The sequence below is a fragment of the Delphinapterus leucas genome, chromosome 18, assembly GCF_059928025.1.
Source record: "Delphinapterus leucas isolate spDelLeu-1000000601 "Yukka" chromosome 18, BTC_Dleu_Yukka2, whole genome shotgun sequence".
NCBI classification, from domain to species: Eukaryota; Metazoa; Chordata; class Mammalia; order Artiodactyla; family Monodontidae; genus Delphinapterus; species Delphinapterus leucas.
Window position 1 is genome coordinate 18,206,041 of NC_143146.1, and position 25,849 is coordinate 18,231,889.

The window sequence follows — 25,849 nt, forward strand, 5'->3', positions numbered from 1 at the left end:
ATTTCATTTACAACCACAGAGGAATTCCACCTCTTTTGATGAGCACAAAGGTGATTTGACCCAATTTATAGGCCTGCCATAATTCTGAAACAATTTGTATGGTTCTCCTGTTCTTTGAGGCAGCACGTCTGTGCACATAAATAATCTGACCAATCATCTCCTAAAAAATGCCTCCAGGAGGAGAAATCTTGCCAAAATAATCACTCCATTCTTAACAATGAATGATATGCTCAATCTTGGCCACAAATTTATCCTATTGATGTGTTTGGTGTAATTTCTCTAGAATGAACTTGATGAGTATTATAACCCAGCACAAGAAAGGAAAAAACCCCTATGATCCCCACATGTGGTACAAATTCACTTGATATTCATTTCTTCAAAATTTGAAGGCATTATTTATCTCAACCAACTGCAGGTCTCTGAAATGAATATTCTATATGGAGATCTTAGCATTTTCACACACTGATCGCTGCTATACTGTTTATTCGCAAGGAAAAAGCAGCTAATAGTTCGGGATTGTAACATTCATTAGAACTTGCCTTTACATCGAAGCCATCTCAGATTACTGAACTACTGAATTTTTGAAACATATCCATTAATGCTTTGAAAAAATTATATCACAAAATTGCTACAATAATCCAATTTGGTTAGAAATGAAATGTAAAAGTAGTGCTTTTATTTCAAAAAAGAATTATAAAATGAAAAAAGCAATAATGGCTCATAATTCTAACATCACTATAACATCTGTTTCCATTAAATATAAATATAATGGAAATATAAAGCCTCCCCAGTATTTTAAATATATTAGCAGTTTTCATGTTAACTGTCCAGAAATATTCTATGTGGAATGACTGTCAGTACTTTTATTTATGCAAATCTGTTGATAAAATATTTAATATCCAGGCTTCTCTTGTGGCACAGTGGTTGAGAATCTGCCTGCTAATGCAGGTGACACGGGTTCGATCCCTGGTCTGGGAGGATCCCATATGCCATGGAGTAACTAGGCCCGTGAACCACAACTACTGAGCCTGCGCGTCTGGAGCCTGTGCTCCGCAACAAGAGAGGCCGCAATAGTGAGAGGCCCGCACACCGTGATGAAGAGTGGCCCCCGCTTGCCACAATTAGAGAAAGCCCTCACACAGAAACGTAGACCCAACACAGCAAAAATAAATAAATAAAATTAATAAACTCCTACCCCCAACATCTAAAAAATATTTAACATCCAACTTTTAACTTTTTTATTGGAGTATAGCTGCTTTACACTGCTGTATCAGTTTCTGCCATACCGCAAAGTGAATCAGCCATGCATAGACATATATCCCCTCTTTTTTGGGATTTCCTTCCCATTTAGGTCACCACAGAGCACCGAGTAGAGTTCCTTGTGCTATACAGTAGGTTCTCATTAGTTATCTATTTTATACATAGTAGTGTATATATGTCAATCCCAATCTCCCAATTCATCCCACCCCCCTTGATATCCATACATGTGTTCTCTTTCTGTATCTATTTTTACTTGAAATTATTCCACTTTAGCAGATATAAATATGCATCATTTTTGACTGCCACGTAATATTCCATTGCCAATATACCATGATCAGTTAACTAGATATGATGGATATTTATATTTCAGCATTGACTTTGCATTGAAAAAAAATCCTGTTTTAAATTTATTTCAAGAACTGGCTGAGCCATGAATGAAATTACAATTTAAATTATATTTTAAAAAATGTCAAAGTACACATGAGAGTTTTCTCAAGATCAAACAGAAAAGAAATACCCCATCAGCTTACTCTGAAGCATTAGGGAATAAAGTTTTGGGAAAGTTCAATGAGATGATTCTTGTGAAACCTCAGCTGAGTGCTAGAAAGTAATTAGGGCTAAAAATGTTCATTTGGGAAGTAGCCTAGAGATGGTGGTAGGGAGCCAGTGTGTGAGGTTCATCTGCTGGCCCAGAGAAGGAGAAGCAAGGGAGTAGGTTGGTGACCCATGAGATAGGGACAAAAGAGGAGGAAAAAAAACCACCCTCAAAAAAAGGGAAAATGTCAGCTAAGGTGATGAGCTAGAAGGGCTGTTTGAGAAAAAATTAAGCAAAGCGGAAGGTGTTCACAGGAGAGTGAAGTCACATAGGGCCCTTAGAAGCAGCTGACAAACAGGAGGCTGGGTGGTATAGAAAAGGGAAGACAGGAGCTGGAAGCAAGTGAGAATAATGAGAATTGCTCACTTTCTTTACCAGAAATGTGGACACTTCCCAAGGAGGGTTCTTGCTAAAGATGAACTTTCTTTATTCATAAACCATGAATGAGGTCTTAAAATATGTATCATGTAGAAGAAAATATATTTTTGAGTTGAAAATACTCTCCTTCTAAAAAGTTTTCCCAAATCATTGATTTCTCCAACAGTATTTCCTATTATACAAACCTCAGACCAAATAGAGAGGAATGGGACAAATTGAAACTAAGGTTCCTGCAGTTCTAGAATCAAATGTATAATGTAATGTGATATATTAAATATATTTATATTCTATACTAAATTGTTCATTAATCATGAAATTCTCATTAGCCCTTGTAGAAAAATTGTTAATACACAAAAATGTTCAATTCCAGTTTGAACAATGTGAAAAGAGAAAGTATAAGTCAAAGTAGAATTTAATTACTAGGTCTAAGTGGCAGAAATCTTATTAACATGAATACTGTAAGAATTCAAAATACTATGCATGCTATGACTGCTCTCAGTAAAGGCAAGACAAATATATCTAAGAATACATTTCGGCATCCAAGGGGCATAATGGAAAAAGAACACTAGCCATGTCAGCCAAATTTTTTATTTCAATTTAAGTATAGTTCCTGCCTTCAATAACTATTTTCTGTGAAATCAAAGATTCCCTATGAGATATTTGGATGTAAACTACAAGTAATCATTTAATATATCAGGAATGCAACCTTTAACTATAATGAATATGATCACACAGAAATAAACAGATTTTACTACATAAATTTATATTAATATTAATTACAGTATATGTTTATCATAGTAAATTGAATTTGCTAAAGGACACTTTAAATGAACTCATCATTCTAGTGGTAACTAAACTACCTATCTTTATACAGAGTAGGTGTGTTTATAAATCAGAAAGTTTATCATCTTACCTTTTAGCAGATTGCTCAAAGTAAAATACACTAAAACATACTAATCCAAGCACAGCACAGGTCTACAATCTATGGAAATCACCAGCATTGGAAAATCAAAGGACTAATTCCCGGCCAATTGTACTGACCAACACTATTGTAACAGAGGGAGAATCTAGGACTTTTTCAAGCTCAGGTAATTACTTGTGAGCACAACCAGTTATAGGAAGTGAAGGAAAATAAACTCTAGAAATTCTAGATGGTGAGAAAAAAAGGTGAAAAATTTCACTCCTGAGCTTGAGAACAATTGACAACATACAAATAAACAATGCCTCAAACAGACATACATGAAAGTACCAGCCCTGTTTCCCTCTCCCTCTCTCCCTCTCTCACACACACTCATACACTCAGAGACAATTGTAGGATGAACGTATTAATGCTGCTGTGACATATATCCACATAACAAATCTTTGCACAGGTATTCACATTTCACCGAATTTCCTTTCTAATACTCATAAAGTTAAAAAAAAAAGATATCTGAGAAACAAGACAGATTGGCTAGAAGTTAAGTAATACTTCACTGAAAAAGTGGGATTGTTGGGTAAGCCACAGATAGAAAAGACGAGAGAACTTTCAGAACACCACAGAATGCTATCATATTTCTAAAATGTCAAAAAGAATCAAACTTATTTTTGACAAACTAAAGAGAAGGAATTAATGTATCCTCTAACCTGTGTGGCAAAGTTAAAACTGAAGTAATGCATTCAAGAACTAGGAAAAGAAGGCAATGATGAAAGTGGCCATTATGTTTTCACAGACCACTACACATAAAATACCTTTTTACTATATCTTCTCCGTTCCAGCATGGCAGTCCATCACCAGCCGCTAATTCATTAGCACAAAGTTGATCAGCCAGGCCTCCGTAGAATGTCCTGTACAGTCGAAGGCTGTTGATAAATTCTCTGAATGGAAAAAACAAAGAAAACAATTAAACCCAAAAATCCATAATAAATGCCAATATAAATAGGATAATTTGTTATGCATAATGTTTAGAATGTAACTTTTAAAATTTTCTCTACTTATTTTCATGTATTTTCAATACTTTTCTAACAAGACAAAAACTACATTTTTTAAAAAATGTATTCAAATTTATTCTTTACATAGAAGTTTTCACTGGGTATGAACTTTATATAACTCCAGGTCCAAGAAGCTGTGAATAGTACATGCATACACACATACATACACACACACACACACACACACACACACACACACACACACACACACACACACACACAACACCACTTCAGCTTCCCTAAAAGCCCTCACTAGCTACTGGCATCTAAACCACAGTGATATTAACTAATTTCTTTTCCATATAGAAATATCAGAGGCTTATAACAAGCTGACTGATTGCTCACTGATTAAAAGTTTAGTAGACTTCGGTGATTTTCCCATGTGGGTCTTCTCTTTGGGGTCTAAGAACATCAACTAATATGTCTTTACTAAATATGAGAGAGCCCAGGTATGTAACACACTTCAGAAGCATGAAAATAAAAGTTATTGGAGGGAGTAATATTTAATACATTTATTAAGTTTTTTTCCCTCTCATACTATTGGGTTGGCCAAAAAGATCGTTTGGATTTTTCCTGTAAAACCTGAACGAACTTTTTGGCCAACCCAATATTTCCCCTTTCACCATCAATTATGGAAAGGGAAAATTCAACAAAAAAGCAGTTTTTCAATTTAGAAATCCAAGACTTTGGAGTTTTAAAACCAAGGTTTTGAGGTCTCAAGAACTTGAGTTTTAGCATTTCAAAAGACCAAGTCCTTAAGACTTTAGCTCTGAACTTTTAAACATAAACAGTTGTTTTGGGGGAAAAGAAAAGAAAAGCCACTAGCCTGATCCAGAGGAAATGCCCCCTCTGGACTAAAAGGCAGGGAGAGGAGATGGAAACGTTGGCAGAAAAGCAAACGTCAGAAATTCGTGGGATGAGTAATTTAAATATAGCAATTATGAAACTGCATTCTCCATTGATACCTTTAAAATGATTTCTTTAAAAATGAAATTAAAGAGCAGGGGTGTCTATAAATTATAGCTGGAATAAACAATTTTTAAAAATTAAATCTAATTTTGACAGCACTAATGCTCAACCATTTCAACTTGTAATTCTCTCTCTTATTGGTTTTCAAAGAACTGTAGAAACTGCTGGAGTTGTAAATAACCACTACTCTGTTGGAAGGATAAATATAACTTTCAAATATGTAAGATCTGCAACCACAGAGAAGATCAGAAGTTCCCATGGCAAGTGGCTGGTGAGTATTTAATCAAATTTTTACCAAAGTTTGACCGGACAAGTGATAATAAAATGGTTGCAGGAAGCACAAATCTCTAACCCATGCTCAATCAAAAAAAAAGATGATGCTTTATTTTCTCACTAGCACAATTAAATGCTTATCTATATTTTATCGATTTCCTCTTCTAGAAAATAAGTCTCTCCTTGATGGCTGTGTTCCACTAACTGGAATGCATGAACAAACATCAATTCTCATGCTGCAGCTATGAAAACATAATTGATGAAATTGACTGGTTCTTCCTTACAGAGGTGGGGTTTAATGAACAGGAAGACGTATGGCTCCTGTCCTGAATTCTATTCACTATAAATGACCACATGTTTGGAATCAAAGAACCTTTTAGAAATGAAGAGGCCTGGCACAAATGGCTGCAAATGTTGAGACCTTCAAATTGATCATGTAAAACCGAACAGATAATTTTTGGCCCCCAAACCTCCTACTTCACTCTTGGTAAATGGTGCCTTTGTTTCATTTCTCCCTTCACAACCAATCAATCATAAGGGGGAAAGTTCACATCGTTCTTTCAGTTCCCTTTCCCAATGCTATTGCCATTGCCTTAGCTCAAGCCTTGATCACATTTCTCTGGAATTACTGTACCAGGAGAGCATACCTCCCATCGGTTCCTTTAACCATCACCTCCCATCCTCCATGAGAGCCACCTATAGAAATTCAAATCTGGTAGTCCACAGATTATGCCACGTACTTGCTTAAAGTCATCAAGGGCTCTCTATTCTCTACAGCATGAAATCCAAACTTCTTAGAAAGCTACATAAGGTACCCTTCATCTCAATTTCAGCAACAACCCAAACCACACTTTCGGGTTCCACAAAAGTGAGATGCGTGCTGTCCTCCAAACTTACTTCCAGGCCTTTGCCTGCGTTGTCTCTGAAAGGATAGTCTCCTCGAAGATTTCCACTCATTCCATAAACCATCGGCTATCAATTATTTGTCACAAAATACTAAACACTATGGAGTGCCAAGCTCTGTGTTGGTGCTAGAGATTCATAGCTAAAGAAAACAGTCCCCGCCTTCTAAGAATGCACATTCCGGGAAAAATCCACAATAACAATACAGTATTAATAAGTAGTGTCACATTTGAAGACAGAGAAAGAAACAGGAAATAAGAAGATAACATATCAGTGTTCCATGCAAATTAAAAAAAAAAAAAAACCACAAACCAAGAAGCAAACAACAACAACAAAAATCCAGGATAAACAAAGGTAAAGAGGAACATTGTGTATCCAGAGACTCAAACAGTTAGGTTAGCTAGTAAGGAGTGTGCTTATGGGAATCACAGTCAAAGGCAGGAAGAGGCCAGATTATAATCGGTCTTGTTGATCATCATAACATGTTTCAGTTTTATTCAGGTGGTGAGAGCCATTAATTTTTCCAGCAAGCAAGTGACATATCATCATCGCAGTATTGTGGAAACAGAAAAGCAGTGAGGTCACTTAGGGGAGTATAAGCAAGTCCAGAGGGAGACGTATGAGGATGGGGAAAAATACCTTCCGGTCAACGTCAGGAAAATGATAGATTTGAAAACCATTAGGAATCTAGAATTGACAGGTAAAGCAAAGGTTTTAAGATAACTTCTAATTGTCTTCCCCTCCCCAATCAGGTGAACTACCCTTTGAGGGTAGCCTTGTCTTTGTGACTTGCCCTGGGTTCTAGTCATGTACGCAGAAGTGATGTTTATTCCCTCCAGGCTTAAGCTTTAAGGACCAACGTGGCTTTGCCAGCTTCTGTTTCCCTCTCCCCTGATGGCAGGCAATGTTTCAGATGGCAGCTGATCTGTAACTCTGAGGCTTAAAGCCAGAGGAACCGCAGCTTGAGCAGTAGCCCTGCTGGTCTGAAATGGGCATTGGTTGGGAACCAAAACAATTTTTTTGGTTCTAAACCAACGATAGGTTGAGGTGTTTTGCTACCACGTCACAACCTAGTCTCTCTTAATTGACACAAAGATAAGAAAAACAAATGAATAACTGATGGATCATAAGTTATGAAAAGAAGAGAGGGGAAGGATTATGGAAAACAGAGTGGTTAGCTTTGGAGCAAATTCCCTGAGACTAAAAGAATGGAAGAAAGTCCACGTGAATGTTGAAATAAGGTTTGATTTGTGAGGATAGAAATCGAGCAGAGAACGTACTTTGGAACTCTATAATTCTGTGTGTGGCAGTTTTGAGGTCACAAGAATGAAGACCAGTGTTGCAAAAAAGTGGTCGCGTTGAAGGACCAGGAGATCTATACTGGATATAGAAAAATAATAATCATAGTTGAATTGGTAAGAAATGAAGGGCTCAAATAACTAGAAGCCATAGTGAGGTTAAAAACATTGACCTGCTGCCACAGCTCCAGTGAATGTTGATCATGAGAAAAGAATCCATACCTCAGTTCCCAGCTTATCCTCAGCCTACTTTAAAAAAAATAAAAATGCACCAGGTCCTCCTTTTCCAGTTGTACATGAAATGTCACAACGAATAAAACATTATATTCTTTGGATGATTCAAAATTTAAGTTGCTGGAAGGGTGACTCTATCCATACATTTATTTTTCTACAGTCATGAGAATATTTCCAGTTAAAATTAGGAGAAAAATAAATTCAAGATGTTAGAGCCTCCAGATAATTATCCTTGAGGAGCTGTGTTACGTACATGTTGTTTGCTCATCTTGGTCTTAAGACATCTCAAGAATACAGAAATCAAACATTATTAAGAGTAACACTCCAAAAATATTTTTTAAAGAGGAAAACATGCTTTGCCAGAATATTTATTCAAAGCCTATATGTCAGGGCCACATGCGAACTTATAATTTCTCATTTGGGATTACAACAGTCTAACAAATGATTTCTCTGACTAGGTCTGCCCTCCCATCTTCCCTTCAATGCATGCCCCAAGTTCTTACCAGAATTCACTCCAGAAAACAGCCATAACACTTTCCTCCTTTAAAATCCTAAGCATTCAGGTAAAATGTCTTACCGTGGCTCATCATCTCTCTACTCTTTGCCCCTTAGTTGCCCTGACAGTCCCCCTTCCCTCCAGCCTCACACCCCAGCCAAAACCACACACTCATATTGCCTAAGAAATCTCAATATTTACTGCATAGGATGCCACCTTTTCTTCTCCCCAGAATGGCCTTCCCTCCCCACTTCTCCCTGTCAACCATCTACCCATCCTTCAAAATCCAGCTTTATCCTCATCTCCTCCCTAACTCCTTGCCTGACCAGCCTGTGACGCTTCTGTTGGTCTATCCGTTTCTCACGCCACACTTGCCATCTGTTTTATAGCCCTGGTTATCTGGTATTATATTTTGCTGTCTGTATATCTGCCTCCCTGATTAAAGGGTGCATTCTCTAAAGACAAGAGCCATGTCTGCTTTATATCCCCAGGGTCTGGACCACAGTGTGGTACCCCACAGGCACCTAACAAATTCTTGTTGAATTGGCCCCAGATGCGGTGTTAGTTTTTAACAACTTCCAGAATTAGACGTTTCTACAATGAAATACAATTTTCAAAAATGATAATGATAATTTAAAGTCCTTAAAGAGCACAGCTGACTTGGGGAACTTTAAATTACGGGACCCACTCCTAGATTGTGAAGCTATATCAGAAAGACCTTCCTAGAAAATGGAAGGAATCTCAAGGGCAGGACTATAAGCTGTGCCAGATTCTACTAAACAGGTTCAAGGCAGATTCTATATTATATATAGAACATATATAGAGACTATATATATATATATATATATATATTCTTATGGAGAGAATATAGAAGATCTCACACAAAAACACGAATGATCTTTTGGGCCAACCCAATATATATGTGATGCTGAAGTTAACATGTACTGACACATTAACATTTAGCCACACTGTGGTGTAAGATAGCCATTATAATTAATATATCACAGGTATACTATATTATAAAGACAAGTTAGAAAGAGCCTTAAAGATCATCTGATCCAGTAGTGCTCTGTCCTAAATGCACTCTATCATCACCAAGGAAACATAAACTGTATGCCTAGATTTCTCCCTCAGACATTCAGATTTTGTGCTCGGGGTAGGAACCAGGGACCTGTGTTTTTCTGAAAGCTTCCTACAGGATACTAATGTGCAGCCTCTTACTTTATAACTAAGGAAAGTTAAAACCAAAGAAGGGGAAGGACTTGTGAAAAGTGACTAAGTTAGTTATTTATTAAGTTAGTTATTTAGTCAAGCATTTAGTTAATGCAGACCTTGACATCGTTGTTTCATTAATTAATAAAAATGCCATGATTTTGCAGTATCGGGCAGATATTGGATATTTGACAAATCAAAGTTGAATGACTATAGAAAAGAATATTTCTGTTTTTAAAATTTTACAGAAATAATCACGCTTTTCAGAGAACACAGTAGTAGACTGGTAGACAGATAGAAAACAGATACATCAGTTCTTCCTGCCAAAATCTGCACTTAGAAAGTAACATGTTTAGACAGGATTTATCTGTATCTCTTTACCAATTTGAAAGATCTGGTGCAGGAAGCAGGGAGTGGAGAAAATTCTGATCTCTGGCTAATGAACAGCTTTGCACACTGTGCTAGCACAGGAAAGAGGAAAAAGGCTGGAACACAATTGCTCATTCATAGCTTCCAGCCTTGCTTGCCCTGAGCCGACTGACTGGAGAGGAACATGGACCAACATAGTTAGTGCTTCCTTGCTTCCCATGCCCTGGAGGCCTGCAGTGCCAGAAAGTCTCCTGATCTGTCACGTGGCAAAAAAAAAAAAAAGGATAGGGATAGAAAAGAAAAAGAAAGAAAGGAAATGCAATTCATCCTGAAGTAATCATTTCTAGTTTGGTTGACACAGGAATGTCCAGTTACTACTCTAAAACCAAGTGACACTTTCGACTGGCTTTACCATTATCATTTGACTTTAATCATTTTTAATAACAAAAGTAACATATCTTTTGGTGAACAGTTAAATAACTAAAAGGCACATGAAGAATAAGTTCATATCTGTCCCTCCACAGTGTTTCTCCATCCTCCCTCCTGAGGTAACAAATGTTAACAGCCTGGGGTGCTTTCTTCAGTTTCTTCTATGTGCACCCTAACATAACCAAAAACAGACAGGGACAGAGATGGTTTGGTTTTACAAAACTAGGGTCAAGCTATACACGTACATGCAATTGGCTCTTCTCACTTGACAATATATCATGAACCCTTTTCAGGTTAATAAATCTAGGAGTTACTTATTTTTATACAGATGTATAATATTCCAAAACCCGGATATAGCAACTCTAGCATAATTTATTAAAATAGCCCACTAAGCCAATTTTTACTTTTTAATTTATAAGGCTGACATGTTTCTCATACGTATGGTTTAAAGGGTGACAACGGCGTGTTTCAATCTTTGCTGATTTTCTAGAGAGCTGTTTTCACTTAGGCATATGGCTCCAATCTACATTTGATTTTGCATTTCATTTCATGAGACGTTGCTGGAAACAGAGCTATGTTCAAAAGTCATACCTCTCAGTCTTAGGTCTTAATCTAGTGGGCATTTGTTTCAATTTTAAAACATTTATCAACTGTTACATAGAACACTTCCTTGCCTTTTTTCCCTTGAACATGATATAAAAGACTATTTCTAACTTTGAGCAAAGGTGATTATCTGGAAAAATGTTGGAGAAGAACCTGATTTTCGAATGGAACTTTTCTCTGTGGAATGTTTCAGACCACACGTTTCTGTATTTAATGATATATATTGATTTTTTCAGCCCTCACATCAGTCCACACATAATACAGAAACCAAATTAAAAGCAGTGCCTCTCACACACTGTTTGAAAATATCTGTAGAACAAAGGTCAAATGTGCAGTTTGCTGGTTAATGGCCTGAGGCAGAGTTAAGGTTAATATGGCACTAATGAACAGGCTCAAACCTGTGGACGTGTCTGACCACGGTTGTCAAACAGGAGACATTTAAAGTGTCAGTCTCCTGCCCCGCAGAGGAAATACATAATCACATGTTTCTGGATAAGGGCTATTTTCTCTGGCAATTCTGAATCTATATTTCATCATCTAACTTAATTCTCAACGAAGTCATTCTATTTGACAAAATATTTGTATAGATCTTGAGAAGGGATTTCTAAAGATTTCTTTAGATTTCTGTTCTATGGCAATAATGGTTCTCGTTGTAAATGCTTGAAAATAATTAAATACATGCAGGCAGATGGGCTATGGGGAGACTGAAATCTAGCTTCTTGGTCCCTTTCTATACAGGCTTCATGATTCCTGGAGAGATGCGAGGAGAGGGTGAGTGTGGCACTAAGAAGCAAAGCAATAAATGGCACCAGGGAGTTTTATCACAGATGGAAATGTGTTTCAAGCACATTGCATTCATATTTGATTAAAAAGGAAAATACTGTTTTTTTCTAAAAGCGTAATTCATAAAGTCTGCTCTCTGAACCCACTGCTCAGGATGGAAGCTGTGACCTCAGAACCAGCACTATTCTCCTAGAGAAGGATTTTCTTTCTTCTGACTAAATGATTCCAGGTTTTTCCCTCCTGGTAGGAAGTCTTCTTGTTCATGAGATGGGTTCCCTTCCTTCACAGATTTACTGTGCTTTCTCAACAGAGCTGAAGGTGTTAAGATGGGCAGTAGACTGGGGTGGGGGCACAGGGAAAATGATGGGAAAAAGCACTGAAAACATGTTAACATCCTCCCATCCTCTGCAGAGGATTCTTTTCCAACAGGTGCTGTGTGCTTAAGGCTCCCTAGTGGTGATTTTATACCAGCCTTGAGCTGGGCATTCATGACCATCTATACAATTAGTATAGACTCTTCTATTCTCACTTTTCAACATCCCTCAAACCCAACACATTACCATTTAATGTCCCAGTAAGAAGCACCCTTTCTGAAAGCATCCTCCTCTAAAAGAGTGATTTAAACCTGATGTCAAAACTAGGTTTTCAAAACAAGCTCTCACCTCATTTTCCCATGTTGTAAAAAAGTACCTCACAAAGCACCGACTCTGTTCTCCATTAAAAAGGACTTTAAACAAAGACCTTAACTCATTTATAAAAATAAGCACAGAACCAAACATCCACTATTTAAACAAATCAGATAGTATTAAACTGAGCATCCATCCCAAAGGAGGTGTGATGTTCTCTCCTACCTCATAACTTTGTTCATTTTCATTAAAATATGAAATTATTTGTTCAGTTATACTAGTTTCGGGAAGCATGCTATTAATCTTCCAATAGAAAAAAGTGTCTAGGACCTGACTGGGTCAAGACCAATGAGAAGGTTTAGCCAAACAGAATATTTGCAAATCTAATGATTCTAATATAGGTCATTTATACAAAGAAACATTATAGCTGTATTTTGAGATTCAGGATTTTAAGTCAAATCTTGAATGTTACTCTCTTTTGCAGTAAGATATTTTCTATGGTTGCTAACATTTTAACTATAAACTCCATGACTTGGGGGATAAGAAAACATTCTGGACAACATTTTCCTCTCTCAGCATCAGAACATTAATGAACTACTTTCACTTTGACAGTCTGCCAATAAATGGGCTTCCTTCTCATTCCTTCTTTTCTTTTTTTTAATTTAATGACTTCAGTCAGATATTCCTGGTTACCTCCATCCACAAACTTGTCTAACTGATAGACAATATATGCCAATATATTGACAATATATAGACAATATATGCCAATATATTGACAATAATAGACAATACAAATTATTCTCATTTGCATTTTCACTTACTGTATACCTCTCAATGCATAGATTTGTGTTCCTGGAGTCTGATATTAAGACAGGCTTTAGGGTCAAGAGATGTATAGTTAACCAGGTTCAAAGAAAATGAGTTCTTTTAGTCTTCAATTATATTCCTATTATTCTACTAATTCTCATTTTTGGAAAAAAATTACTCTTGAATATCACATGTAAACCAGGTATTATTGTATGCCCAACTTCTGAAAGGTGGCATAGAATATTGCTGACCAGGGTTAAACAATACATCATTATTATACATAATCACATTTACCCAATAATGACATCTAAAATACTGCCCCTCACATCTCACAAACCATGCTGTGACAAATAAACCAGAAATTTTCTTTAAAAAAATAATAAAATACTGTCCCTATGATCAGAATTAAAGTAATTCCATGCTTCCATTATGATTATTCATATGTACTTTGTGTACATAAGGCTTAGCTTACATTGGAAAAGGTAAGACAAACCAAATACAGTAAAGATTATAAATCCTTTGGATTCACTCAGTTTGCAGGACCCCAGAGTTGCAGTGTTGCATGTCTAACAAGATTCTTGCTGAAGGAGGGTCAAACCAACACAGCCAAAGGAGCACCTTAGACTGTTAATCTTCAAAAATCATCAAACAGAATCAATCAATTAGAAGAAAATTTGATCTGCAAGTCTGTAAGTCTATGAATATGGGCCTAAACGAAAAGAATTATCCCAAAACTACCTTAAAACTTTCATCAGTTGCACTTCTAAGCAAAAGATTCCACATGTGATTCTGGAGACCATGGTATGGCCTGGAAATGGTTGACATAAATTTGTATCTCGAAGGTGAGAAAAATCAGAAAAAGCAGAGCCTCTGTTAAATGATATAATCTACTCTAGAAACACATTTCTTCTATTTTGAGCACAATTATGGAGAAATTGGCAGCTTTGTTATTTCTATTCAATATACAACTGGATAAAAAAATATGAATCTCTCTTGATTCTACCTGCTCCCCATTTTTCACTCTTACCTGTATGCATGATTTGGACACTTCAAATGCCAATGATAGATTTAAAATGATGGAATATTCTTTTCAACAGAAAACCAAGAGAAAGAAAGTGCTTGGTACTCTTGCTGTAGATGAAGCACTCACTATGCTTCTAAGTACAATTACTTTTGCTACTTCAGTAAAAGAAATGAGCCTCACTCATCATCCTGATGTAGGCCCCATAGATTCTGCTAAAAATTCTGAAGTATCTTTTATACACTTCCATAAAAATCATCAATTTCAATACGACACATATTTAAAATCCTCCTCATGGCTTAAAAAATTTGAGTGAAAAAAATGTGAGCTGAATTTGGGGTTCTCTTCAACTTTGCAGATGTTCACTGACTTTCCAAAGGAAAATGGATAAATGATTCACTTTTTGTGAGAAGGAAGGAAGGGAGGGAGGGAAGGAGGAAGGTTGCTTTCAGGTATATTAGACAGGGAAAATTGCATTCACAGTTTGGTTTTCTTGATGGGGGATATCTTGAGCCATATAAATGAGATAACCCTATAGTCATGATTATAAATACTACTGAAAACCTTCTACGCTCACCTGGCAAAGCTGCTGTTTACTGGGAAACAGAAGGTTTTTGGAGAACCAGTTAGAAAATGTCCAAATTAAAGGAGATTTTTCCTATGGCTGAGAAATATATTTTATTATTCTTTCTGTAGTGAGAAATTTGGGGAGATTTTGACTCACATTAACTTAAATTTGACAGTCTCAATATTACGGATGTCGCAAATTAACTTGAGGTCCAGAGCATTATGGAAGATCGATGTAAATAACTTGAAGAATTTAGAGTAAATCTCATATTCCCTGATATAAGCCTATCCTCATCTAAGCAAGCAAGCTATGAGAGCGCTAATCGCAGACACTGATAACCACATACATTTGCTTTCTGTCGTTTTCAATAATCGTTACCATCAAAAAAAAAAGCGAGCAGCATGCACTGGACGCCGAACCTCTAAGACCATCACAATTTCAACTTCGAGTTTATACCAAGTACTTGGAGCCGTCTCTCCTTTCAACACAAACACTGTAGAATATTAGCTTAACTGCCCATTGTTTGGATTTAGTTTCAGATATTTCATGAAATGGTCGTTAATTTTTTCCACGAACATCTAGAAAATAAGAGCAGACACAGTTTAAAGTCCTTTGTTTATGAACTTTCTTGTTCTGCGAAGTTTTTATCAGATTCTCAGTGGGATACATGACCCACAAAAGGTTAAGCACCACTAGCCTAAACTTTTGCCACATGTTTGCTCTGCCTCCTGGCATTCCTTCTTCCTGTGTGCCTGGGTTTTGACCCATGGGGTCCTGCCCTGCATTATTCATGTAGGGCTTGACGCTAGCCTGCCTTGCGCTCACGTTTTCTTAGCCCTGCTCTGGCCTGGCCTCTGGCCCCTCATCCAAAGCCTCACCTTGGCCTGCCCTGCCCTAGGTGACCTCACTGCCACCACTCACTAAGCACTGTCTTAAATTAAACAGAAATGTCCTCATTGAACGGAACATGGCCTTTATTTTAGTAAATTAAACGTACAGATAATAAATAACAATGGCACCTCAAAGAAGCACTAACTTCCTTTTAGGAAACAGATTGGAAATTGCTTTCTCCAGTCCTACAAATGATATTAAATTTTTCTCAAAGAGTTGACTCTTCCCTAACCCATGGATATTTTCATCCGCTGAGTATGTGTATATACAATTCATTAAGCCCAGTCTATCAATACTGATTTACCCATGTAAACAAATACATTTACCCAAACACACGCACATCAAGAATTTTAAAAATTAATTGTGGTTTCAATAAAGTATTTTACTAAATAAGGTTTAACAACGTAGCTATGAATTCATGTATTTTAAGCCAACTGATTCTACTTAATATGAACCTTTTGAGCTATCTTGGCAGTCATCCTAAATAACGTTAACTGTTCTTCATTCAGTATATGTTTAAAGATTTTTCCTACTGTAATTTAATTATTTTTAACCACATCACTGTGTTCTCCTGTGAGGTACAGGGTAACAATTAATTTGCTTTCATAGACAGACCCATCCTGAATAAGAATGGGGCCCCGACTCATTCCTCTCCTTAAACTATGCAATTTCAAGTGTCCTCTTTAGTTCCCATCCTCAATAAATAAAATTCTTCATGTTCCAAGTGGTAAAATTTTCATCCAATTCAAGATTTAATAATCACATTAGAATAAAATGGAACTTCCCGTTGATACAATATCCCAAAGAAGTTCTGAGGAGAAAACTGAGAGAAACAAAAACTCATAAAACAAGTTAAATTATATTTCGTTTCCAACATTGAAAATCTATTATTTCTAAAAATTCTCCTTTCCCCACCTTCATGTCAAAATCACCTCTGACGTTAAAAACATTTTACTTTTACTGAAACCTAAGTCTTTATTACCCCAATACACACTCAGGCATACAGCCCACCCCTTAATCAGCATATTCTTAAATGAGAGGCTTGGCTAATTGGAATGCTAGCTGGAGAACAGATGGGGCACTGATGTTGAGACTCTCTCTTAATTTATTGTCCTGGGGTTTTCCTAATTACCCACTTAACTGGCACAGCCACACCGCTTTGAAATAATAATGTACAGCTAATTATCACTGATCTAAGCTTGCTAATAGCTTACTCTTACCAGCTAACTTCAAGCAATCAAGCAGAGAGCAGGAACTGCCATAGGGAAAGCACTCTGCCTGGGCTGGTTTAGACAGCTATATGAGGGCAGTGTCCTTTACAGCCGTGTTGACTTGGTTTCCGCCCCAAACTAAGGCTAAATAGTGATGCTTTGCTAGATGGTTAAAGCCTTTTCCTTGCCTTTCTCAACTTTCGGAGACCTTTGTAACTGGTATGTATCAATCACTCCAAGTCTCCAATCAGCTCATTACCATCAGGCTATATACATGGGAAAAATTGGGTAGACTGAATAAGTACATCTCCAAAATGTGATTAAAATAATAATAAACTACAGTTTAGCTCCTTTTTCCAGACTCTATCAACAAGTTTAGCACAACCCTTAGATCCAGAGACAGATTTTAATATGTAAATTTCCTTCTTCAAATTTTACAAATAGGAGAAGGCAATGCGTTCAACAGAAAGGTTCCCTATGAATTCAGAAAAAGTGGGGGGAAAAAAACAAAAAACAAGTTAGGAACTTAGGAATATATAGAGAAATATCTATATTTATGATAGGAGGCTATACTTCTGCCTTAGTTTACACTTATTCTGCATTTATTTTAGGAACTTCTTCAGGCATCTCTAGGTCAGATTTCCTAGAGGCAGTGTCTGACACAGCAATGTGGACGCAGGTGACTCACTGAGGGATGCTCGTAAGACAGGGGTAGTCAGGGAAGCCAGATAGAGTGGGGGAGGAAGAAGTTAAGCAGTGATGTTGTCTCATCTTCAGCCAGATTCCACAAGGAGTGCTGCAGTGTGAATTTCACCACATATTTGGTCCTACCACCTTGAGCAAGGGGCGAGCCCTGTAGGCTCCTGTGTCAGTCATTGCCTGCAAGCTGCCACCGACGGGGTGAGGTAGGTGGCAGTTTACCCCCCTCACCCATGTGGATGAGATGGTGTTATAGCCACTCTCCAGAATGAGCCCCAGTGATCTTTCCCTTCCTGCCTCTGTGTAGTCCCCCTCCACACTGAATAGAACTGACTTATATAACTTTTAGGATATTGCAAAAGTGACAGTGTGGGACTTCGGAGGCTGGATCATTATAAGAAACTACAGCTTTTCCCTTGCTTTCTCTCAGATTGCTTACACTGAGGGAAACCGGCCACAATGTGGTGAGAAAACTCAAGCAGTCCTATGGAGAGGTCATTGTGACAAGAAACCAAGGCCTCCTGCCAACAGCCATGTGAGTGACCTATCTTGGAAGATGATACTCCAGCTCCACTAAAGCCTTCAAATGACTATGGCCCCAGTTGACTTCTTGACAGCAGTCTCCCAGAGACCCCGAGCTAAAACCCCACAGCTAAGCAGCTCCCAAATTCCTGATCCACAGAAAGTTACATAATAAATGCTTATTTTTGCTTTAAGCCACTAAGTTTTGGAATGATTTGTTAGGTAGCAATAGATAATAAACACAGAAGGCTCCTATCTGTTGAGGTCAATTCCCCAGATAATAAGGCAGCTGTGCGTTATCCGCAGCCAGGACACAGCAACCAAGAAGCAGACAAAATGGACAGGTAAAGGGATGCAAGCAGGGCGCCAGCAACATCAACTACCTTAGTTACCTTTCACATTAAATGTTTCCATTAAACCCTTCATACTCCTTAATGCAGTGTCACGCCATGAACTTAATTATGACTTGGACATTTACAGTTTTAAAAAATGTATCTGGCAACACCTTGAAATTCTAGGCCTAGTGAAAATATTCTTCAAAAGTGAAGATATGTTCAGACAAACAATAGCTGAGAAAACTCATCACTAGTAATAAGCAACGAAAGATGTACTAAGGCTAAAGCAAAGATTCTAGATGAACACACAGAAATAAATTTTAAAAAGTACAAGAATAAAATAGGTAATTATAGGTAAATATTGACTACTTAAAGACAACAATAACAGTAATGTCTTGGGGGTTGCTAAAATGTTGGTAGAAGTAAGATTTGTTGACAAAAATAGCACAAAAGCTAGGAAGAGAGTAATAGAGTGAAACTGTTTTGAGGTACTTATATTGTTCAATGAAGTGGTAAAACTTTTAATTTAAAGTAGATGGTAAAAAATTTAAAGTGCATATTTTAATCTCTATGATAGCCATTGAGAATACTGAAGAAACATAAATCTAAAAAGCTTTGAAGATAAAAAAATAATAAATACCAGCTAAACTCAAAAGAAGGCAAGAAAGGAGGAATAAAAAAAAATGGTATAAAGGGATAACAAAGAACAAGATGGTAGCCTTAAACCCAACTACTATTTCAGTATATTATATATCACTGTAAAACACTGTAGAACCAACCTAAAATTGAGTCATTTATGTCAAGGACAAAATGAAGATGGTCATCGTAGGTGCATAAAGGAAACTTAACCTAACCTTACAGGAATTTACAGCTCTTCTCAGAAATTGGCGGAGGCCACCAGCCAATCCCCAAACACCAAGTCTGTCCATTGCCATCTCTGGACTTCCTATTCTCCTAACTCAGCTACCCTGATCCAAATAAGAAAGAAGACCAGTAGCCAAACAATTACCTGAAAAAGCCAAATAACTTCCATATTTATACCATAAAAATCCCTTAGTCTGTGAGCAAATCAGTACTCACTACTCCCATAGCCTTGAGTTTCCCAGTTTGCAGGTTGAAATCCTTGCAATAAACTCATCTTTCTGCTTTTGTTTTTTTTTTAATTCAGTAGAGTTTGGTTTTTGAACCATGCACTAGACATTCCAATTAAAAAACAAAAACTATTAATCACCTCTTAATAAATATTGTTGGTTACCCCTGCCAAAGATCAAATTATTTATGTCAACAATGGTTATATAAACCTCAAAAGAATTGTTTGAATAAAGGAAACTATATAAACTTAACTCTTACTCTGCCACAAAGACCTGAAAATATGTATGTTTTAAATCAGGTGCCATAATTTAAAACAGAAATTTTTATAAGCTATACCAATAAAGAAAATAAATCTAAAGTAAATTATGACAATATAATTTTTAAAGACTATGACTTATTTATATGTAAAAAGAGTTTAAAGTTTTAGTAAATAGAACAGTGTTTATTTTTCATTTACATGGTAAGACAGTGTCAGAGACACTGATGCATTTTACAACTAGAGCAACTATACTGGATATGAGCAAGAGTTTCTCTTGGATGCATCCTTAAAAGGTAGACTGTAGTGCATAGAGTATATGAGTTTTACCAGGTACAGCAAGCCTCTTGCCAGAACAGCTGTACCAGTGCACCATGTGATCATCCACAGAGAAAACCCAGTCCCATGAACAGACTGACCATTAGAAACAGAGTATAAAAAAGTAGCCACATATAGCATTATAAACATATCTTTGTCTGAATCGATCTTTGTATTCAATATAACCCTAATCAAAACTCAAGAGATTATAAAATATATTTGAAAAAATAATTCTACAAACATCTAAGAGAATTTTGAAAAACAGTAGGTAAAGGGGCTAACAAGATTTAAGAAAATCTTTAAGAGCAAAAGAGAAAAAAGGAAAAAAAAAAACCAAAACCCAGTAAACAGAGCAATTTCAGAGAGAGCTTATAAACAGGCCAGTGTATCTATCTAAGGGAACTTGGAATGAGTATGAAGCAAAAAAAAAAAAAAAAAAAAGGACGGATTGTTTTAGAGCAACCCTTGAAATCTGCCTCAGAATTTGGAAAATTTAAGTTGGAACTTTACCTCATAACATATATAAAGATATAGTCTCTACATATATTAACAATGAGAGAAACAAAACTATAATGCTAGTATGAAAAAGAATAGTAGACTATCCTTTTGAATTGACACAGGCAAGAAATTTTTAAACAAGAAAACATTTTATAAACTCAGTTTCTGTTTAACAAAGATCATCTTAAGTTACACATCAACTCATTTACATTTAACTGAACTATCACCTTAGATAGAAAATGTTTGCAAAGTCTAAAACTGACAAACAATATACAGAACATAAAAAGAAACTCTTACAAATGGTTAAGTTAAATTTAAAAAGGAATCTAGTAGGAAACTGAGCTCACAGAAAAAAAGGAAATGAGAAAACAGAAAATTTTAGGAAATAAAAATCTTAAAACTATATTAGTTTGTATTAGTTAACTTATATAACTATTATTAAACTATATTAGTTAATAAATTGATTAGAGTGATAAGAAAATAGCTCACCCATGAAATAAGAGATCTGAATTAACAAAAATATAAAGTACAAGAAAAAGAAATGTCACTTTATTTGCCACAAAAAGAATTCTCAGTCTCTCACCTAGTTCCTAATCCCAGCTTCTGAGTACCTTCATATACTAAGGCTGGGTTCTCTTGAGAAAGATCCCTGAACAAGCCCAACAATTATGCAGCGTAAAGCGTTCTTCCCATCTTTCCTTAAGGGTCCTGTGGCCCTTTTGCTTCCCAGCAATAGACACCAGCTCTCAGTTAACTTCAATCCTAAAGACCCAAAATGCCATTCTACTCTGTCTAAATGAGGCTCATAGAGGTCAAACTGAAATGGAGCAGGACCCTACGATCCCTGCCCCCCATGTCCTCAGTCTGGCTTTTGTCTGTGAAAAAACTTTGGGCAAAGAATAAGTTTAGGGCTTCCCTGGTGGCGAGTGGCTGAGAGTCCGCCTGCCCTTGCAGGGGACACGGGTTCGTGCCCCGGTCCGGGAAGATCTCACATGCCGCGGAGCGGCTGGGCCCGTGAGCCATGGCCGCTGAGCCTGCGCGTCTGGAGCCTGTGCTCCGCAACGGGAGAGGCCACAACAGTGAGAGCCCCGCGTACCGCAAAAAAAAAAAAAAAAAAAAAAGAATAAGTTTAATCAGAAAAGTGAGAAAATGTAGAAACAAAGGAGAACAGTCCAACAAGACTAAATAGTATAGTTTAGTCACTAAGCATAGTTAAGGACCTTTAGTTCCTTTTCATGGGCTATAGATCATATTCTGAGCGGTATCCTGTGAGCTGTTTTGTAGATATTGATACCCTCACCAGGTGGAAGAGGTGAACTACATGATGACCAGGCTGTAGCCATGACATAAGCTGCCATCATTCCGAGAACTGGCCTCAAAGAAATGGGAACAAACCGACCCTGGAACTGAAGATTAACGGTACTTAAAACAATCAAGATGACGCTGGTCAGACCACCACATGACCAATTTCAAGATGACTGTCAGAGCTGACTGTGCTGTTTCTGCATGTAGCCCCCTCCCTCCATCTACAAAAGCTCTTGCCCACTGATTGTCAGTGCGGGGGGGCCAGTCGGCCTTAGGACAGGATTCTGCCCTCCCCCCCATTGCCAGCATCTGAAATGAAGCAAGCTTTCCTTTCCACCAACCTTGCCTCTTTTTTTTTTTTTTTCCGTACGCGGGCCTCTCACAGCTGTGGCCTCTCCAGTTGTGGAGCACAGGCTCTGGACGCGCAGGCTCAGCAGCCATGGCTCACGGGCCCAGCCTCTCCGTGGCATGTGGGATCTTCCCGGACCGGGGCATGAACCCGTGTCCCCTGCATCAGCAGGCAGACTCTCAACCACTGCACCACCAGGGAAGCCCCAACCTTGCCTCTTTATTGACTTTTGAGTGGCGAGCAGCCGGACCCCACTTTCAGTTACAAAATGAAAATGAAATTTTAGGCTCAGTCTGTCTCACACTGGGCCCAATGAATCCACAGAAGTGTGTCTGTTTCACGCTTCTCAATATGTCTTTGGAAGAGACATACACATCCCTTGCACAATCCCCACAATGGTTCCTCAACGCATGGAATGGGGGCCAAACTGAAATTCCTAAAACTACCTCTTGTACAAAAAATAGTAAAACAAGAGAATATCACAGCTGTTTTGGTTCTGGTACCAATTCCAGTATGTGGAGAGGAGTGAGGGTCCCCATACCAACAAAAGGCAAATTTCCCACAGCAGCAGCGTATCTAAAAATCCTATTCAATTCTGACACTTTCCACCCAGAGAGAGCATCAGATTCCACAGGTTAATGGTTCAGTCCTACGAGACTGTGTCCCACCCCCTCCAACACACACACACACTTCAGGTGCCAGTCTCAAGTCCAGGTTGTTACTTGTACTTCTGACCAGTTGGCTATAAATCACACGTTCCCACTACCCACTCCCCCCTCGAGTTTGACTAATTTGCTAGAGCGGCTCACAGAACCCAGAGAAATGTTTTACTTACTAGGTCAACAGTTTATTGTAAAAGGATATAACTCCGGAACAGCCAGATGGAAGAGCTGCGCAGGGCAAGGCACTGGAGGATGGAGCACACAGCTTCCATGCCCTCTCCAGGCACGCCAATCGCCCTGCACCTCCACACGCTCAGCAACCCGGACGCTCCACAAACCATCCGGGGTTTTATGGAGGCTTCATTACACAGGTGGGATTGATTAACTCATGGCCACTGTCGATTGAGTCAACCTGTGGCCCCTCGCCCCTCACTGGAGATTAGGAGGTGGGACTGAAAGTTCCAGCCTTTTAATCACATGTTTGGCTCTCCAGGCAGCCAGCCCCATCCTTAGGTGGGACCCAAAAGTCACCTCATTAACATAATGAAAGACACCGTTCTTCTCTCATCACTTAGGAAAATCCAAGCGTTTTAGGAGTCTACGCCACGAATGGTGTCAAAGAACAAATACATATTTCTTACTATAAATCACACTATCACAATATCCCTGGGAATTGCTGAGTTTAGGGTCATCATCAACATGAAAGTTGTAGTGGTGGTGATCTTAACACTTCACCATTGGCCTCACTTGTTTGGCTGGTCTATGCACAGGGGGTGGACACAGATAATGGTTGGATTTTCATAACCTGAGTCAGAGGGTGACTCCAATTACATACTCCTTTGTATGTGCTGTCTGCTAGAGCAAATCAATACATGTCCTGCCACCGGCTATGCAGCTAATGACTTGACAAATGCTTTTCTCTCTTTACCAATTAGTAAGGACAATTAGAAACGTTTCACTTTCAGCTGGCAAGAACCCCTTCACTGTTAGACCTCAAGGCAATTCTCCCACTCCATGATAGACAGGAGCCATGATCATCTAGACATCCTACAGGACACCATGCTGATAATCAAATATTGATCACATTATGCTAGATAACTTAGTCTGAATGATTCTGGTGGGGAAAAATATTGACGTTTTGAGTGCTTGACAATTCAGCAGGGTTTCTAAATGTCTAGTAGTCTGAATCTGATTGGGATATTCTTCTCATGCAAAAGACAAATTTCACCACTTAAGATGACCTAAAGCACAGGAAGAAGCACAGAGCTTTTGGGATCCCTTTGCATCTTAGAGAAAACATATTACACACATATTACCACATACTGTGTTGCTACAACCCATTTATGAAGTAGCACGCACCAAGGTACTCTGACATTCAGTCCAGATGACCCAGTTCATCTATGCAATGGTGACTGAAGTACTGGTGGCAAATAAAGATGCTCTGCAGAGACTCCAGAAAGCCCCATAAGAAGAATCACAGTATAGACACCAAGGGTTTTAGAGTAAAGTCATTTATTTTTTTACTGAACACTATTTTTGTTTGTTTGGTTGGTTGGTCCATCTGTCATTCAGTAGGTCAGTCAGCTGGTTGGTTTACAACTTGCCTCTGGCAGAACCTGCACACTTGACCATAAACCAGCAAATGATTCTGCAACCTGAGATGCTCATGAGGAAATAAGTACTATCTGACCTGCCAGGCTATAAGATCGGGCTTGTATAGAAGCAATATAACATCAAGTGGACGTGATCGACTGGAAATCAGGCTCAAGCAGGTGGGAAAAGGACAAGTAAGATGCATGGAAATTAGCCCAGACTCACTAAGCACCTATTCTTGCTACATTGCCCCACCTACTTAAATCAAAATTTATGACCTCATGGGGAAAGATAAGTTGATGAAGGATAAATAAAATTCAGGTTATAAAAGGAAAATCAAAATAATATTGCTAAGAGAGCTTTCTAAAACGGAGCTGGGAGTCCACTGAGGAAGTGTGACTTATGTACATCTGGACCTGGATGGAATCTGACCTTTGACCACTTACTGTCTTAATGCAGGCACTCAGAACACCTGCCCAATGATACTTATCGGATACTTACCACAAATAACTCGTGACAGCCTATCTACTTATTGAACCCTTACCCTAAAATAGCCCTTAAGAATACTTAAGAATAAATATTTCCTTTCTTGTATCAGAGTCAATCATAATTCTTGCCAGACAACTTTAACAACACTGTAGCTTTTATCTTTATAAGCCCCTGACTCTTTCCTCTGCTCCAACACCCTTTTAGTTTCACCCAAATCTCTCTCCTGAATTGCAATTCCTAATAGCCCAAATAAACTCTTACTTGGAGCCTTCTGCACTGCTTGGATGACAAAGTCTACTTTACGACAGGAAAGGATAGATAAAATTCAGGTCTACTTTATGGATAGGTCTGCACAATATATAGGCATCAAGAGGAAATATACTGCCACAGAAATTAAGTTCCATTCAGGAATGGCAATAAAAAATGTGTAAAAGTGAAATGCTTAAGCTGGCTCAAGTGCAGGACCTCTGGTTGTTCACCTTACGTGGCAAGAGATTGGCCAGTGATGAGCCTACCCTGATTCATGGGAAATGGTTAATGGCGGCTGACCAGTCAAGGGCATAGAAATAATGAATTTGCAAGATTGGTGACATGGAGGTCTATTCAATGGCCAGGATAGATACTTATAAAACTTTCCACTCAGATAAGCCCCTCATTGCTCCTGAGCCATTCTGTAACATTTCACCTGCATGGTCTTAGTTTTGCAAGGGAATAAACCATGTTAAGTACCGGGTTTTGTTTTGCTTTTCCAGCAACTAGGTTGTTTTGGTGGTGAAACTGACATGATCTTTAGGAACGTAATATCTTCCTTAGCTGGGTTTTATTATAAGAACCACC

At 38.0% G+C, this 25,849-nt stretch overlaps 1 protein-coding gene across 1 annotated transcript in view; it reads right to left on the reverse strand.

The window, feature by feature from the left end:
• Positions 1-25,849, reverse strand: part of GPC5 (glypican 5) — a 639,840-nt gene that overhangs the window by 341,996 nt on the left and 271,995 nt on the right. The window contains exon 5 of the mRNA XM_022576945.3: positions 3,962-4,087. Within this exon, the coding sequence (XP_022432653.2) occupies positions 3,962-4,087 (126 nt within the window). The remainder of the gene's footprint in view (positions 1-3,961; positions 4,088-25,849) is intronic.